The 18947-nt window shown below is 38.6% G+C and overlaps 1 protein-coding gene across 3 annotated transcripts in view; it reads right to left on the reverse strand.

Moving 5' to 3' along the window:
* The window catches only part of adam12a (ADAM metallopeptidase domain 12a), a 350417-nt gene that overhangs the window by 14090 nt on the left and 317380 nt on the right, over nucleotides 1–18947 (reverse strand). For 2 of the 3 annotated variants that reach the window (XM_072557567.1, XM_072557569.1), the window contains 4 exons: nucleotides 10283–10391; nucleotides 9277–9412; nucleotides 6219–6306; nucleotides 5072–5320 (listed from right to left, as the gene is read on the reverse strand). In XM_072557567.1, coding sequence (XP_072413668.1) covers nucleotides 5072–5320; nucleotides 6219–6306; nucleotides 9277–9412; nucleotides 10283–10391 — 582 coding nt within the window. The remainder of the gene's footprint in view (nucleotides 1–5071; nucleotides 5321–6218; nucleotides 6307–9276; nucleotides 9413–10282; nucleotides 10392–18947) is intronic. The other variant, XM_072557568.1, reaches the window with a different exon arrangement.

Below are 18947 nucleotides of genomic sequence, written 5' to 3' on the forward strand. Positions count from 1 at the left end.
TTGACCTCTGCTCTGCCTTTTTCTCTGTTAAATTGTCCATTGAAGGCAACACCTTTTTACATTTACTTCTGGCGGTCACCAGTACACATGGACACAGCTTCCCCCAGGGTATACGAAGGGCCCGACTGTCTACACTACTGCTGTGCAGCAGACACTCAACCCTTCACATGCCTTGCAACAGTGTCCTTGTACATTAAGCTGATGACTTGCTTGTCACCTCCACCTCTGCTGATGCCTGCATGCAAGATACTGTTGCCCTGCTTCAGTGCCTGGCACAGGATGGCCAGAAGGTTTCTGTTGACAAGACGCAGTTGTGTCAGCCTAAATTGCAATACTTGGGCTTCACACTCTCCCAAGGTAATGGAACCCTGCCCCCTGACCGTCTCACTGCCATTACCAGTCTCCCTCCCCCTGCTGTACGCACTGAACTGAGGTCTTTCCTGGGGATGGTGAATTACTGTAGGCATTGGATTCCTGACCTTCGTGAGATCGATACACCTCTCAGGGAGGCATCTTCACCAAAATAACCAACAAAAGGATGGTGGACACCTGAAATGACACATGCTTTTGAAGAGTTAACATTCAAGACTGAGTTCTGTGCCTGCCCTGGATCTTCGCGATTACTCGTATCCGTTCCAGTTTTATGTTACCGAGAAGGAGGGATATGCTTCAGGCATTTTGACACAAATGCATGGGGATTTCTGGTGCCCTGAAGCCTTTTATTCTATACAGTTAGAACCTGGTATGAGGGGAATACCAGCATATTTGCGTGCCGTGGTGGCTGCCTCTGTACTGGTTGAAAAGTTTACCTCTCGTGTTGGATCATCCATGCACAGTATTTGTTCCACATTCAGTTTCCCTGCTGCTAAATTCCACAGCAACTGTCACAAAGCTTGTCCTTTCTTTTTCTTGGCTCAAGGAGACTCTGTCCTTGATATTTTTCAGAGGGTAATAAGCCAGGCTGGGTTCTGATCAAACTGGTTTGGTACAGAGATGAAAAGGATTTTGAGAGGCCTTTTGTTTATATGTAAACAGATGAGTTTAGAAGTTTTAGAAGTGACCTGTAGAATGAAAGGTGAGTGGTCAGCTCTCTAGCTGAGCAATTTAGTTCAGTCCAGAACCGGTTGGGAAGTTCAGCGGAGGACTGTGTGAACAGGCTTTCTCTCTTTCTGTCCTTCTAACTTCAACCTGTAAGCGTCTGTTACATTTTTTTATACTGTTTGTCAAGAGGGTTTTCTTATTGGGACTGTTGTGTATATTCGTAACAGCATAATTAAGTCTCATTTGGATAGACTGAGTTCTGTAGGAGTTCTTTATTCTGTTCTTTGTGTTTCATTGTGTAAGTTTGTGAATAAATTTTTGTCTGTTTAAAAACTTAGTAGTCAACCTAGCTCTGGATGATTTTCACTGTACACTCACTGAAACAAATTGCAAAGTTATGGTCTAGGTTACCTGCTCAAGAATATTTTGAGTGGTTTGGCCCAGTCCATAACACAACTCAACATTTTTCTGCATCCAGGCTTACGGGCATTGAGGTCATCCCATTTCTTGTTCCAATCTTACACTGCACCACACCCCAGCCTTGAATCCTACAATTTTACTTTCTGCCACCAACCATTCTCTGACAGCTGACCATGATTGTTTGCATGTTGTTCATGAGGTCATCACCCCTTGCCCTGAACTTTCTGAGACCCCGTTAGATAACCCTGATATGGTCCTTTTCACCGATGGCTCCTCCTTTTGACCCTCCGATCATCAAACATGAGCTGGCTACACTTTATGTATGCCCTCTGAAGTCCTTGAGTCTGCTGTGCTTCCTAATGATACTTCAGGCAGCTAAATTGATCGCTTTCACTGGGCTTGCATCCTTGCCACTGACAAATCTGTCAATATTTATACAGACTCCTACCATGCTTTTGGGGTGGTTCACGATTTCGTCACCCTCTGGAAGCATCGAGGCTTCATCACTTCTTTGGGGAAACCCTTCCAACATGGCCAGCTTATTAACAATCTTTTGGAAGCCATCCTTCTCCCATCCGCTATAACAGTCATCAAATATACTGGCCGTACGGCTGTTTGGGATCCTGATACCCGTGGTAATGCTATTGCTGACGGGCACTCCGTATGGCGCCTACAAATCTTACTGAGCAGGTTTTGCATACCCCTAACAATTTTCCATTATTCCTGACCTAATTGAAGGCATTTGCATGACTCAGCAACTCAGCCCCCCCCCAATCTGAGAAGGATCGGTGGACTCATTTGGGCACCACTGAATCCTGCTCACTGCATCTTCTTACACATCCTGATGGCTTCATCATTTGCACATTCCTGGTATGCCCCGGTTGCTCTTTGCTATCACGGTGCTTCATTTGCCTGCAGAAAAATAATTCTAAACCAGTGGCTAAATACGACCACCTCCCGGCCCCTGCAGGCTCATTTGCTCAACTGCAGATAGATTTTGCACACATGCCAACAAGGCAGGGTTTCCACTACCTGCTAGTGATTCTTGACATGTTTTCAAAATGAGTTGAGGCTTTTTGCCACCAAGAAAGATGATACTCGAATGGCGGTTAAATGATTGTTAAGAGATGCCAGGCTCCATTGAAAGTGATAGGGACACTCATTTCACTGCAGATATTGTCACTGCGATTAATAAGGCTCTAGGGATAACCTGGAAACATCACATCCCATACCAACCGCAGTCCTCGGGCATGGAGGAAAGGGTGAATGGCACTCTCAAGACTGTCTTTACTAAAATTGCGCAGGGCACAGGCTTGCCCTTGCCTGATGTGTTGCTCCGGCTCAGTACACAATCCAGAATCAGGTTAACCGGACTACAGGCTTTACCCCTTTTGCGGTCTTGATGGGTAAGCCCATGCCTATTGCGACTAGATCACCCAACCTCCCTGCTGATCCACCCTTCCTCCTGACACAGGAATCTCTCCTTGATAACACCAAGGCTGTGTCTTATCTCATCATGCACAATCATGACCTTGTTAAGGCAGCTGTCCCTATCCCTAGGGGTGAACCCATGCATCCTTCCCAACCTGGGGACCACGTTATGATCAAGTCATTTCAGAAGAATTCTCTTTCTCCTAGGTGGAAAGGCCCGTTCCTAAGCCCTCTGGTGACCCGCAGCGAGTCACCATCCCCTGCATAATTTTTTTCCATCCCCAACACTGTTGAAGCAGGAAAGAAACTTTTGGGGCCCACCAGATAATTAAAAAATTAAAGATCAGAGGGCCAAGGGATGAGAGAAGAACCCTTCAGGGGTGGGGAAATGGTTGGGGAGGGGTTAAGGAACACCAATTCTTCGTCTGCCATCTCGGTGCTTGGAACTACAGGGAAGCATGATGCTGGCAGCAAATGTCAGGAACCCAGTAAAATGTTCCTTCATAGAGGATTTCATCATGCAAATCAGCTACTCACTTCCTTGAAGCAATAATTGCAATCTGCTACTGGGGAAATTCCCACTGTCATTGGCACTGCAGTGGACAGATGGCAATAAGAAACTCTCAATAATATTAATCATAAAATTAGCCAATCTTTGTAAAATTGGTGGCACTGCAGTGGGCAGATGGCAATAAGGAACTCAATAATATTACCCATAACATTAACAGATTTCTGTTAAAAAAATCTGATTTACTGTTTTACCTTAAGGAAACAGAGTTACTGATCTTACCTAGTCTGGCCTATATGTGGTTCCAGCTACATAGCAACGTGATGATCCACTGCAAATAATTCAGATGTATTTGAGAAAGCAGCTCACCACCACCTTCACGAGGTCGGTTAGGAATGAGCCATGCCTACATCCCATGAATTTATTAAGAAAAATAAGAACTACTGTTTCTCAGGCTTTTATGTTCCACTAGTGGTGTCTTTTCACATCTGAATGCTTACAATTTTATTTTCATGGGTCACACACATGCATCAGATTGAAAGGTCGAGAACAGTTTTAGACACAGTTCATCATCAGACAGAGGAGCAGTAGTAGCCTATTCAGCCCATTGAGTCTGCACCCGCCATTCAATGAGATCACAGCTGATCTAATAATCCTCAAATTCATTTTCCTCTCTTTTCTCTGAAACCCTTACTCATCAAAAATCTGCCTATCTCAGCCTTGCATATTCCAACACTTTCAGAAATAACATTCGACTGAAATTCCCTCAAATGGCAAAACAAGCCACAAATGTCAACGACAGTCAAACTTACAACAGATCACCTTTAAAGTAAAACACCTCATTTGCATATAATTAGAATTTGAATTCCAAGTTTCTTATTCGAAGTTGGTCATTGAACAAGAAGTTTCAGCAACCTTTTCTACGGCGATATCTTCCTTCTGTTTGTCACTCAAATCATTCTCAAAAACAAGATGACTTTTCTGCTTTCTTCAAGCCATTTATTTCAACTCCTCTCAAACACAAGCTCAGGTCAAAGTTTGCGACTAAAACATCATGTAAGATTTTGAGTTGTCATTTTGTCACACCAGCCATTGAATGTTCACATAACCTTTCTCAAACAAAGGAGCTGAGATCTTTGGTGGGGTGGGGTAAGAATTTTCTTGAAGTTGCTCCTGCTCCGTCACTACAATTTTGGCTGAGGTTTAGCAAAAAATCTGGATGCCGTGAGTTACAACTGTCATCTCTACTTGGGCTGTTAAGTCTATGTGACTGGAAACAAGGCCTAGGTAATACATTTTATGAATATGTATTTGGAAGTTACCTTGATGGCAAACAATATGGAACGCATCACTTGTTTTGCAGTAATTAAATACTTAATTAAGACAGTTGATTCCCTTCCACAAAATAAATTGAAATAACCTTTGTTGAACAATGGTATAGTGAGCAACGAAACAATAAGTTGAATTATACACCTTTCCATACTTAAGGCTGTTTTGCATAAACATTAATAGTCTGAATCACCACAATTTACTGTGAGAAAGCGTAAAATCATTAGTAAATGTTGCAGAAACATCAGAGAGACAGCTCTTTGCAAATATTAGACTTCTCTTGAATACTTCAGCATGTGGTCTCATTTAGACATCTGTAGTACACAGAACATATATGCATACCTGTGGATTTCTGAAGGAGGGTTTAGCTGGCAATGGTCTGCTTGGTACTCCTGAATTAGACTCCGTGCTGTGGTTCAGTGGGGGCAGCACCCGCTGAGGTGTCAGGGAAAAGTGCAAATTTGCTCTTGCGACTGAATTCGGCAGAGGGTTACTAATGTGAACCGGCTGATAGCAAGGTAGTTCTCGCACACCTTGATCTCGCGTAGTAGGGGATGTAAATGAGCTAGTTGACTGCAGATTGTCTGTCTGCTGAAATGAATACCCAACAAAAATTAACTGTAATAAAATGTTTGCTCAGGATATGTTAGTTAGCAATCATACAACACTGCTCCTGAGGCCTTATTAACCAGGTATCACATTAAACTTTGCATTTAAGAACATTAATTAGCTACTGAACAAATTGTTAATAGAAGATAAAAGAAAGACATGCATTTACCAGTGTACATCCTAAATTGCTTTACAGTCACTGTGGAGTACTTTTTGAAGGGGAGTCGCTGTTTTTATGTAGGAAACATGGCAGCCAATGTGCACACAGCACATTTCCAAAAAACAGCAATGTGATAACGACTAGATGATCAAATATATGCCTGGACCCTAGAGATACCTCTGCTACTTTTCTTCAAATCCAGTTTGCAAATACGTTTTATGAATATTTATTTACAAGTTCATTTTGTGGCAAACAAGATGGAACGCATGATTTGTTTATATCTGTTACATTTATGCAACCATTCGTTTGGAGCCTTATATTAACATCTCACCTGCAAGACACTGCTGTACTTGGGAACCTACAAGTCCCTTCTCTAGCCTCTACCTCCACTGGTCTGTTTTCCTCCTCATCAGAAATTCTACACCAGCCATTTCTAGCACCAACTGCAGCTGGAATGCACCTCCACTTTAGGAGATGTCATTGAGCTATTATTGGTGTTTGTCTTACACAAATTTAGACTTCCTGCTGGGTGTGTAACCACTTACTAGACAACACAGGATTGGGCTGCACACCATAATCGGGGAGATAACCAAGCGACGAAGTGATTCCCTGTTACCTACATCATGTCCATCCAGAAAGGGGTGGTAGCACATCACATCCTTGCATCAGCTATTGGACCTGATCAGAATGTTCGCTCAATAGATTTTTCTAATGACATACCTTGTAAATGTTGGCTTGTCTTTTAATGGGAGTTGTGTAGGTACTACTGGATTGGCTTGGGGTTGAAGATCTAGTTGGACCTACAGTTCTGCAAATAGGAACAGCAAAAATCTCAGTACAGTTAATCTGCACAATCTTTATACAGTCAATTATAATTACAGTATTTGAAATCCAGATATATAATATAGACATTCCTAGCACAAATGGCTAAACCTTTATCTGTCACAATTTATTCCAAGTTTTTCACTCCACAAACTGTTTCTAATTTTCACTCCAATAAATATGGTAAAATTTGAAAAGCACATCAATATCCTAGGATACCTGTTCCAAGCAGTTATTCTTCTCCTTTATTTAGTTGGACAATTAGTTTCTTTGACCATGGGTAAGTCTGATAATCTACATAAATCATATTTTGCCCTGGGAAAACAATATCCAATTTAACGTCTCCACAGCCAGGTGGCTGAGATAAGGGCAGATTTCTTTTACAAATTGATCATTTTCTAATTGTCTCTTTACTATACTGTGCAGTCTGTTACCTTAAAAACTACTGAGAAGTTGACTTACTATCAGCAGAATTACAAACTTGGAAACAGGCCACTTTTTTTTCCCTCTTGATTATATGCAATTGTATTTTTAAGGACCGGGGCAAGTGAGTGATAGAGCAAAGTGTACAGAGGACTATGAACATTTGCAGAGGAACACAGATAGTTTAAGTGAGTGGTCAAAGGTCTGGCAGATGGAGTACAATGTAAATAAATGTGAAGTCATCCATTTTGGTAGGAATAACAGTAAAATATTGCAGCATGCAAAGAGCAGAGGAACGTGGGTGTTCTTGTATATGAATCACAGAAGGTTGATCTGCAGGTGCAAAAGGCAATTAAGAAAGCAAATGAAATTTTGTCCTTCATTGCTAAAGGGATTGGATTTAAAAGCAGGGAGGTCATGTTACAGCTGTACAGGGTACTGGTGAGGCCACACCTGGAGTACTGCATGCAGTTTCGGTCTCCTTACTTGAGAACGGATGTGCTGGCGCTAGAGGGGGTGCAGAGGAAGTCCACTAGATTGGTTGTGGAATTGAGGGGTTGGCTTATGAGGAGAGACTCAGTAGACTAGGATTATATTCATTGGAATTTAGAAGAATGAGGAGGGTATCTTATAGAAACATAAAATTATGAAGGGAATAGATAGAATAGAAGTAGAGAAGATGTTTTCACTGGCGGGTGAAACGCGAACAAGCGGACATAGCCTAAAAATTAGGGGGAGCAGATTTAAGACCAAATTGAGGACCAACTCCTTCAGTTGTGAATTTGTGGAATTCCCCACCCAGTGAAGTATTTGAGGCTTCCTCACTGAATGTTTTTAACCCTAAGATAGATAACTTTATGAACAGTAAAGAAATTAAGGGTTAGGGTGAGAGGGCAAGTAAGTGAAGCTGAGGCTATGAAAAGATCAACCATGAACTTATTAATAGCGGAGAGGGCTTGCAAGTACAAAATGGCCTACTCCTGCTCCTGGTTCTTATGTTCGAAGTGGAGAAAAAGGGGAGAAAAACCTTGAAATAGTTTGCTTGAGTTGGAAATGAAGAATATGAAAGAAAGTCATACAACTGGTTGTGTTCTGTCATTTCACATCGGGTACTTAGCTTCAAATTCAGCCCAAATTTGATCCAAGACCTCAGAGCATTTCAATACTCAGAGAATATGCATGAAACACTCCACACTATAGACAAAGGGAAATTTCTCCATTTTTTATAGTTTTAATGTCAGTAACATCTAGAACTTGGGTCATGCCAATAAAATGGAAGTGTCAGAATACATAGGGAGAAGACAATTATAGAATTAATATACCAATGAAAGTTTTAACTTTTTAAAAGTTTATCTCTGAAATATTTTGCAGCACTTTAATGTATTAGAAGAACACAAGTTCATCAACTATTATTTACCAGTTAGCATTGCTCAGCAGTTTTTCCAATGCAACACAGTAATAACCTTCAACTGATTTGGTCATTGATAGGAAAATTTGTGCACCACAAATATTTTTAATCACAAATAAATTTAAATTGATAAGTTGAATGTTCCAGGAATGAGTCAAATGAATTTTCTTTGATTTGCTTCTAGGGCAACAAAATTCTTTTACAAGAGTCCCAAGTTGTACACAACATTTCAGATATTACCTCATCAAAGCTGTTTACAGCTGCATTGCCTACTTTCATATTCTATTCCCCTTGCAATAAACACTGATATTCTATTTGCATTCCTAATCACTTGCTGTGCCTGAAAATTAACAATTTGTTATTCATACATTGTTAATAAGAATATAAATTTTGATAAAGATGTATAGTATGTTATAATCAATTGGGAAGTAAAGGTAAAAAAGACATGTGATTCCATTCTATGAAGGAATTTTTAAAAATAGGTCAAAAGGTCATTTGAAACTGAATTCACTACATCAATTTGGCATCTAACAGTATGTCTATGAAGTTAATTGATGAAGTATTTACAAAATATACTTTGATGATGCATGGAGATAACAGACAGGGATGTTTGAAATCAGAATTAGGTTTCCATTCAGAAGAATCAGATTTTCAATGCAGAAGAACAGATTCACCATTGCAGAGGCCAGGTTAGTTTGTGAAATGTCCGAGTTGTAAAAGCTTGTGCAACAGTTTTTAAGTTGTCCAAACTGGAAAAAGGTTTAGACCCATCGAAACTGGAAACTCAGTTAAATATAACATTTTTAAGAAATGAAGCTCTGTTTTGTTGTTCATGTTAAAATCTTCTTAAACTGTTTTATATTTATTTAAACATATCTTTGTTCTTTTACTTCCGTGCAATAAATTTGCATTCCATTTTTTAAAGACCCATTAGCAACTTCATGCTTTTTGACTATCATGGGAACCAACTACAAAAATTAAACTTATAATCTATCAAGCTAAGTTTCATTCTGCAATCTGACTTGACCTGCATTACCATTAACCAGAATCTTAAGAGTAAAAGAAAACATCATTGAACAGATCCATACAAAAAAACTAGTGGAAATATTTTTTGAAAGACTTTACCTTAACTTTTCAACTGTTGTTATTTTATGTGAGAAGAGCAGCTGAAGCAATGTCTTCCGTTTGAAACACATTATCACCCCCGCAGCAATAAGACTCAAGATTGTAACTAGTATGCCCACAAACAGGCTGTTACTTTCTGTAAAAAAAATATAAATTCAGTTTTGCCAGCCACAATGCCTTCAAAATAATTTCTATCCAATCGCATAAAGGTGTAATCAACTAATGAATCTAGTTAATTGCTTCATTGTTTATTTATTCCATCAATTTCCAAAGTTTTGGTTCCATTAATTTCCTCAAGGATCCTTTTGATCGACTGCTATAACTGGAGCATCCTCATAAATGTGGTTTCTGCTAAAGTTACAGTGGCTGATCAGTAAATTATCCCCAAACACCAATCAAATTCCAAGAGACCATATTCAGTGCATAGTTCAAGTAATGTGTTTGTAATTTAGTAACACAGTTTTTATTATTATAGAAAGCTCGTGCTAAAATTGGTTCAAGCTATAAATGTTCATTTTATTCTGCATTTCAGCATGCTAGTGCCCTGTACAAGAAGGGAGCTTACATATTAACATTATGATATGATTTGGAGATACTGGTGTTGGACTGGGATGTACAAAGTTAAAAATCACACAAGACCAGGTTATAGTCCAACAGGTTTATTTGGAACCACTAGCTTTCAGAGCGCTACTCCTTCATGACCTGATCACCTGACAACCATCTGATGAAGGAGCAGCGCTCCGAAAGCTAGTGCTTCCAATTAAACCTTTTGGACTAGAACCTGCTGTTGTGTGATTTTTAACATTACGATATTTCGTACAAACATATGAAGCAGATTTTTATTTCTAATATTACATATTGTATATTATTCATTAGCTGGTTTAAAAAAATGTTTTGTTATAGTCAAGAGAAATGCTGGTGGACTTGTGCAGAAGTCTTTAACATCAGCTTGTATGTATGTGAATGTAATGCATTGCTGTTATGGGAATATACAGCCATTCCTCACCTTCAAGCCTCATGGGTCCACTGTCTATGCTCCCTCCTAAACCAGGCTTATCACAATATGGAGGAGCCCAATCATGGTCACAGTGACAGTTTTTATTGTTGTTGCAAACCTATTAATGCACAAGATAATTTATAAGCAATTATTAACAGTTCAAGTGAAGAAAAAGTTTTATTTTTCTATTTTACTTATCAATTTATGTGCAATACACATGAAGCTAGCCACCTTCATAAGTGGTGTGCCAAATGTTTCAGATTTTATGTTTAGAATGAATAACAAATTCACTATATCTAGATAGATCGATTGGTAAATGCATTGTATGGCATGGCAGTCTGCATTATGTCAGGCTGCTGGCCAGCTGTTCTCAATCGGTAGCTCCAAATTATATCTCTAACCAGGGAGTCAAAAAACCATACGGAGAGCTCGTTGCTGAATGTCATGGTTGAAAAGGCAAGTTGTGAGCGTGATACAAACAGTTTGTTGAGAAATATTGATTAGTTACGTAAGTGGGCAAAAAAGTTGCAAGTGGAGTATAATGTGGGAAAATGTAAATTTGTTCATTTTGGAAGGGAGAACGAAAGCACAGAGTTATTATTTAAATGGAGAAAAACTGCAGAAAGCTGCAAGGGACTTGGGACTACTTGTGCATGGAACACAGAAAGCTAGAGCATAGGTGCAGCAGGTAAACAGGAAGGCTAATGGAATGTTGGCCCATATTTCAAGGGAGTTGGGGTATAAGAATAGGGAAGTCTTACTGCAACTGTACAAGTTGCTGGTGAGACCATATCTGGAGTCAGTGAGTAATTTTGGTATCCTTATTTAAAGAAAGATATAATTTCATTGGAGGCAGTTCATAGAGGGTTCACTAGGATGATCCTCTGTATGGAGGGATTGTCTTACCAGTGAAAGCTCAGCAGGGTGGGACTCTATTCACTGGAGTTTAGAAGAATGAGAGGTGATTTCATTGCAACATAAAGGATTCTTAACAGGCTTGACAGGGTAAATGTAAAGAGGATGTTCCCTCTCATGGGGGAATCCAGGATCAGGGGACATAGTCTCAGAATAAATGGGTGCCAATTTAAGATTGAGATGAGGAATTTCTTCTCTCAGAGAGTTGTGAGTCTTTGGAACTCCAGAGAGCTGTGGGGCAGAGTCCTTGTGAATATTTAAAACAAAGATAGACAGATTCTTGATCAATAGGGGAATCAAGGCTTAAGTCAAAAATGCAGGAAAATGAACATGAGGAATATTGGATCAGCCATGACCTTACCCAATGGCAGAGCAGTCTCGAGGGGCTGAATTGTTTACTCCTGTTCCCAAATCTTATGATTTCCATATGGTCCTCTAGTGATTTCTGCTGGAGCTATTGTAGTTAGCACATGAGGACAGGAGAAACCCTGCTATGCTGTTCATACAGTCAATTGACATTATTACCATTCACCAATGAAAGCTTAGCCTTAAGCCGAAGGGTCAAAAGGCATGAATAAGCACTTCTGAAGAGTGGAGGAGAGAAAGATAGATTGAAACTAGATTTCTCAAGGACAATTCAGAGTGGATGACAAATACTGGCTTTAGCACCAATGTTTACGTCTTATGAATTAAAAAAAAAGGATGTGAATATTGGAGACTGAACCATACATAGTTAATCCAATACATTTTCCATTAGCCTGATCAAGAGCAGTATAGACACAGGGTGGTACATGCCATGTCTCTATTTTTCAGTCACATAATGCAACATAAAGGCAACGCCGTAAGGCAAACCGATTGTAATTGGCAAAAAAGCAGTAAGTATGAGAACATGTGGAAATTGAGTTCAACCTTTAAGCAGAACCAATGTGTTATTATTCTGTCATGAGCTTCCTTCCTTTGCCAACTATTGATTCCTTATTCCAGAAACACTAAAAGGTTAATTTTTCCACTTTGTGTTCCTGGTGGGTAGCATTGGCTGCTACAAATGTATATCCAAAATTCAACTGCACATTGTGCATAATTTTCCAATCTCATTTAAAGTGGTTGAAAAATCATATTCAGAGCCAGCAAATCTTTGAGAGGCACTGCTGCTGGGCAAAGTTGCTCATTGGGAACATAAAACTGAGCACATATATCAATGCTGAGACCACATGAACACTGAATATTCCTGTTTCTTTCTAACTGTAATAAAGGGTTGCAGAGTGTTGGTGAAAATCTTTTACGTTGCACATTAATGAATATTTCTAAGAGATACAGATCACTTAAAAAGCAAACATTTCTGTCTTCAAAAATGTAATATTGTTAATAATTCAAATTTAAATTCAGAAAACTTAAACATTTCTAAATGGATGGAGTTGCCAGAAGGAAATGAAATGTGCTTGCTGGTTACCTGAATCTCAATTTTGTGGGATTCACAAAAATCTCATTAAGATAATGAATAAACAAATTAACAAAATGTAGCAATACATTAGAACTGAAGTCAATTGATGGCACAATTTAGTGATTAGAAACCTCATCTGCAGTAAATTATTTGAACAGGCAAAACTGAGTTTTTTTTGTGCTGCACATTATCTAAGTAATAATAAGGAAAGGCTGTCTATGCAATTACTTTTAATGTCTGGAAAGGATATTACACAGATTGTGAAATTGCTTCTGCAGTCTTGATTTGTTTTGTTAAAAAAGGATTTTATTGACATTGTTATACATGATAATTTCACATGCCTTCTTCTGAATGATAATTTTCTTGGGAATGTTAATGGATCTAAGTTTTAACTTGCTGCTAGTGCATAGAATTGGCTGAGTTGGACAACCAATGAGTGTAGAAATTTCTCCTCAACTCAGTTGTAAATGGTTGACCCCTCATTCTGGAACTGTTGTGCTTGTTCTTGAGTCCCCTCTTGGATCTCTCCAATTAAATCTTTAAGTATATTATGTGTTTCAATTAGAACAACTTGCACTCTTCTGGATTCTAGAGGTATAGGCACAGTCCACATGTTAATCTCTCCTTATAGGTGCAGAAATGATGATGATTATTAGAATCAATAATTCAATAAAAGAGCTGACTAGCTTTCGTTATACTAATAAACACGACTTTTGAAAAATATACTTAGATAATATTGTGACTTGTATTGAATGCTGTGTATCTTAATAACTCTTAGGATACACCAAAATGCCAACCAGATTGACTACATTCAAAACATTAAATGGATCCATTGTAAAAGCACAAGTTCAATGCAATAATCAAAATAAGATTGAACAAGGGTTTATGAATATAAAACATTATTAACATTAAATCATGAGGAATTCATTTGCAGAAAATGCTTATAATTATATGAATTCTCATTTATCAGGATCACATGATAAAATACATGGAACAAGAATTTTACATACAAAATACTGAATGTTATTATTAAATGGTAGGTGTCAAATTTCCTGCAATGCTCATCAAATTACTTTCTTTGGCTAAAAAATACAACGTTACATTTTTATAAAGGTAAAACCTGAAAAAAACTATCAAAAATCAATTAAAACTGATTTAGAAGAAAAGTTTGTAAAACAAGTCGATAGGGATGAGGAATACGCTGCTCATGGTAAATGAATTGCAGGCATTATGAGTACTCTTTGGAAAGACATTGCAAACAGTGCAAGGGACTGCTTACTTTGCCTTTTTGAATTATAAGTTGGAAAATGGACATGAATGCTAAAGGCACAAGGAACGTTTTTGTAACTTGAAGATCAAGTGCAGTGTACACATTAACTATAAAAATTATGTTGCATTTTGGAGCAATGAGATGGATACTTTGTGAGACAGAGTGGTACCGGGAAGCTTTGAGTCAGGAAAAACTACCTCACGTCAGCCTTTGGATTGGTCCAGCTGCAGATTGATAGAGACTTGTGAGTGCAGTGCATTCAAAAACCAACAAAAGCCTGTGAACAAGAGCACTTCTCACCCATTTTTCTCTCTCTTTCACAGACTGAAAAAGACAAAATTTGAAGACTCGGAAAGAAAAAAATTTAATAACAGGAAAGACCGGGCGCTACCCGATTAGCTATTAAGTGAAAGACTGATCATCATAATGCATACAACATTGCATCATCTCTACTAAGAATCAAAAACACTGTGAGAAATAACTCATCTCACTCTTGTGGTCTGTACTTTTGATCAACAGAATTTGTTTTTCCCGGTAACTATTTTTCAACCCATAATATTGGCATCAAGTTATCTTATTCATGAATAAATGTGTGTGTTTTTTGTGGTTTAAAATGTGTGCAACTTAACTCACATGGCAGTAAGTTTGTCATCCATGTTTGCCACTTCTTACAGAAAAAGTATGTTTGCAATTAACAGTTACTTTCCCTTTAATAATGAAACATAGCCTGAAATACTTTTGTCCTGAACAGCATCCCTTAAGGAAAATTGACCATCTTGGTGGTTTCATCGAGTATCTACATTTTGACGATGCTGTGGACTTTGAGAGGTTATTTTATCCTTTTTTTTTGAAGAGAGGCTTTAAGGCAGAACAGCCTAACAGTGTGACGAGAGTAAACAGCTTGTGAGGCCTTGGATATTTGTAAAGTTGAAACAATGGAAGCAGCCTGAATGAGTGTGGTCAAATTCCCACAGAACCAGGATGTTTAGTTTAACTTTCAGCAGTTGCTGTTGGGGTCTTGCAGAGATGGACGCTATTTTTTGTCCCTCTCTCAGTTACAGCTAAAACAGTCTCTACCTGCTACAGGAAATTGTACATGAGACAATCTGTGTTCTGACTTTACCTTTTGCCAAGGATGTTTCTACATTGGAATGGCTAATTCGTAGTAGATACTGCATCTATTGTTCTGTTAAGATTTCCAATAGAATTGAGCTTTTTCAATTCCTTCTTTCCCCAGTTCTGAGGAAGGGTCACAGGACCCAAAACGTTAACTCTGACTTCTCTTCACAGATGCTGCCAAGCCTGTTGACCTTTCCCAGCAACTTCTGTTTCTGTTCCTGCTTTCTTTTGTTGTACTTTAACTATAACAGATGAATAAAGTGTGTTTCGCTTTAAATCTGGTAGCTCGACCAATCGAACTGCATCTGGAATGCAACACCTCACCTATATCTTTAAAATAAGAAGAAGTTAGAGTCTAGACTATCATTTGAATATTTTGAGGGGATTTGGTCTGGTCCATATCAACACATTGTTACAGCTTGTACAGCAGTGAGGCCGGATTAATAGGAACACCTTCCAGTTGAGTCACAGAGTCATAGAGACCTATAGCACGGAGACAGGTCCTTTGGCCCAAACTTGTTCATGCCGACCAAAATGTCCATCAACATTAACTCCTTTTCCCTGCACTTGGCCCATATCCTTCTAGATCTTTCCTATCCATGTATTTGTCCAAATGCCTTTTAAATGTTGTTAATGTCCCAGCCTCAACCACTTCTGCTGGCAGTTCATTCCATATGCATATCACACTCTGTCTAAAAATGTTGCCTCCCAGGTTCCATTTTATTCTTTCCTCTCTAACCTTAAACTGATGCTCTCTAGTCCTTGATTCCCCAACCCTGGGAAAAACAATCCGAGTGTTCATCCTATCCATGCCTGTCACGATCTTATACACTTCTATAATATCCCCCCTCAATCTCTTACAATCTAAAGAAAAAAGTCCTGGATTGTCCAACCTCTCCCTATTACTCAGACCATTGAGTCCTGGCAACATCCTTGTAAATTTCTTCTGCATTCTTTCCAGTTTACTCGCATCTGTTGCAAAGGGAACCAAAACTGAACACAATACTCCAAATGTGGCCTAACCAACATCCTGTACAACTTCTATACACAATGCCCTGACTGATGAAGGCCAGTGTGCCAAGATCTTCTTCACTGCCCTATTGACCTGTGACTTCACTTTCAGAGAACTGTGCAACTGAACTCCAAGGTCCCTCTGTTCCACTACACTGCTTAAGACCCTACCATTCACCATGAAACTCCTACCTTGATTTGACTTTCCAAAATGTAAGACCTTACATTTTTCTATATTAAATTCCATTTGCCATTTCTTGGCCCACTTCACCAGCTGATCAAGATCCTGCTGCAATTTCATGACGACATAATTCCAATCTGTTTTCTTTATGAATATGTAGTTCTAAGATATGATAAAATCACATTTATAGCAGCCTATGTTTTCTTGATGAGATAATTTATCTTTGTTTAATTATAAACCGGAATACATTACCTAACTTCATAATCACTTCTTAAAATGTTATTTTTAATTTGATTTTAAACATGCTTCACTTTTCTCATTATTTCTTCAATCTTGTCACATCACATATGATCTAACAAAAAAAATGAGTAATGTGCATTTACAAATGTATTGAACTGGTCGCTTGAACTTCATAGACAAAACCTTCATTTGCTAAATTCCCAAGCAGTGCTGCAAAACTCAGAAACCCAGATCATGTAGAAGTCCTGTAGCTTAATATTCTTTAGTGCACTGACATATTGGACCATCTCATTGCTTGTTAATCAGTCCCAAGTTTTAAAATAATGTGCAGTACCACTCCCCAACACTGAATCGGTAAAATAATGTCAATAAAACTCCGGTTGGTTCAAATAATGAAAAAAAATGGTTTCCAGTCCTTTACAGATTGCCAATTTTAATTTCGAGGCTACCAGACTTCCCTTTGATATTGATTCTAAGGGGATCAATTGCTATACTGTAACAGTTCAAGAGCTCTGTTACCTTTGCTAACACTATCAGACAATGATAGCAACAACTAGAACACTCTAGGGTTGCTCTAGTAATCAGAAACAAAATGTCAAAAATGCTAAAAGATAAAAAAAAGGTTTGAATTAATTATGAGGTGAAGGTTACATAGATTCCCTTTAAACTCAATATTTCAATTTCTTTTAATAACACTGAATATCAATAGTAGTTTTGATATGTTTACCACAACCAGTCCACGGCGATGTTTCCATGCCTCATGAGCAAACAGTTCTAATGATACCTACTATTGAGTGTGGAAAAAAGGGTCAATTATACCTTTACTCTTGGATTAGCTACTGAGCAATTGCATAAGGAGCTATGTCAAAGTGATGTCAGATCACAAAGAACAGGAGCCTGTCAAAGTGATGTCAGATCACAAAGAACAGGAGCCTGAATCTATAGGATTCCAAGAGATCTCCTCTCCAAAAATCCCTTATTTATAGTCATATTTAACAAAGTTAATGTTTACTTACATGAGGGTAGACTTCATATTAAAATGCACTGCTCCCATATCCCTTCAGCTCCTTTTCTTTCTTTACAAGCCCAAGGTAATGTTGAATCTTAACCAGATTTTAATTATCACAACAAACTCTTACTTGGCCAGTGCCAGGTTTCCCCCTGAATTAAGCACGTTGAAGGATGGAAATCCTACCCTGAGAGTGTTGGCCAATTTGACCAGTCTGGACCCAGCAACTCTTGAGTATCAGCAGCATCACCAAGACCAATGGTTACTGCTGGAATTGTACTTGGGCTTTTATCTGAATGGAGTATGTTAGAAAGGATGGGAATTTTGGGGTACTGATGACAGGCAAGGTAGGCAAGTCCACCAAAAGCACAATAGATGGTATCTCAAAGCCATTCCTTTCCCAATGCCAGGTCACTAATCGAGCACAGAGTGCCTGAGAATGAGGCTCCACTCTTAATAGGTTGCAGTTTGCTGTGTGATTGATAGAATTGCAGTGGCATTGGGATAGACCTTGTCAGTCATCTTTAAGTGGAAGATTAAGGGCCTCAATTGTCCTCCCAGTGGAAAGGCTGCCAGCCTCTTGCCTCACCCTAGCTCAGGGGAGGTGGGTTGAATCTACAATAAGGTATCCATACTTCATAGCCTCCTGTCCAATCAAACACACTCCAATCTAGAGGGACCATGGAAGTAAACTATATTCTTGCCTCAATCACTAAACCTGGAAGTTAGTTCCATACATTTATAACTTATAGAAACAAGTTCCTTTTGGTTTCTATTCGAGATGTCCCAGATTTAATTTTTTATTTTTGATCTCTCACAAAATCTGTTACTCTAATCCAGCCTTTTGCAAACTTAAAACACTTCTGTCATCATTATTTTTTGTGTTGTTTTCAGGAAAAAGAGAAGAAACTTTTTAAAAATCTTGCTCCATCCTTTATTTACTTCCTATCAGGCACCATCCCAGCAAATCAATGTTGTACAATCTCTGGCTTTTTGCCTTGTACTCATTAGGACAATTTGCAAGTGTACAAATTCAATGGAAACACCAATATTTATACTGCATGAGTGCACAATAGCTGATTGGTTGGCAAGTAGGCTTAGATTGGTGTATGACTTGTTCTGGGGAATGCAGCAACTAGTGATGATTTACAGTTATCTGCTGGGCTTTGGTTAAAATTTAAACCAGGTAGTTAACTTGCAAGGATCTGAAAAATTACATAGTGAATGCCTGTCACCTATTTTGTTGAGTTAAGTGCATGTACATCCTAATTGCATAAGACAGTCTCCCGTGTATTAATAAATAGAGCATTTACAATTACTCCACACTGTGAGCCTGACTGACAATTCTAAATTGGTTGCCACCATAATTCTTTGTATACTAAGGATGATCCAGTAAATGTGATTCAATTGTATAATGTTAGACACTGTACTGCAACTTTTGCAAGCACAAGTGAATTGGGTGTGATGTAATTGATGAAGAATAAACTA

Source organism: Chiloscyllium punctatum, chromosome 38 (assembly GCF_047496795.1).
Source record: "Chiloscyllium punctatum isolate Juve2018m chromosome 38, sChiPun1.3, whole genome shotgun sequence".
NCBI lineage: Eukaryota > Metazoa > Chordata > Chondrichthyes > Orectolobiformes > Hemiscylliidae > Chiloscyllium > Chiloscyllium punctatum.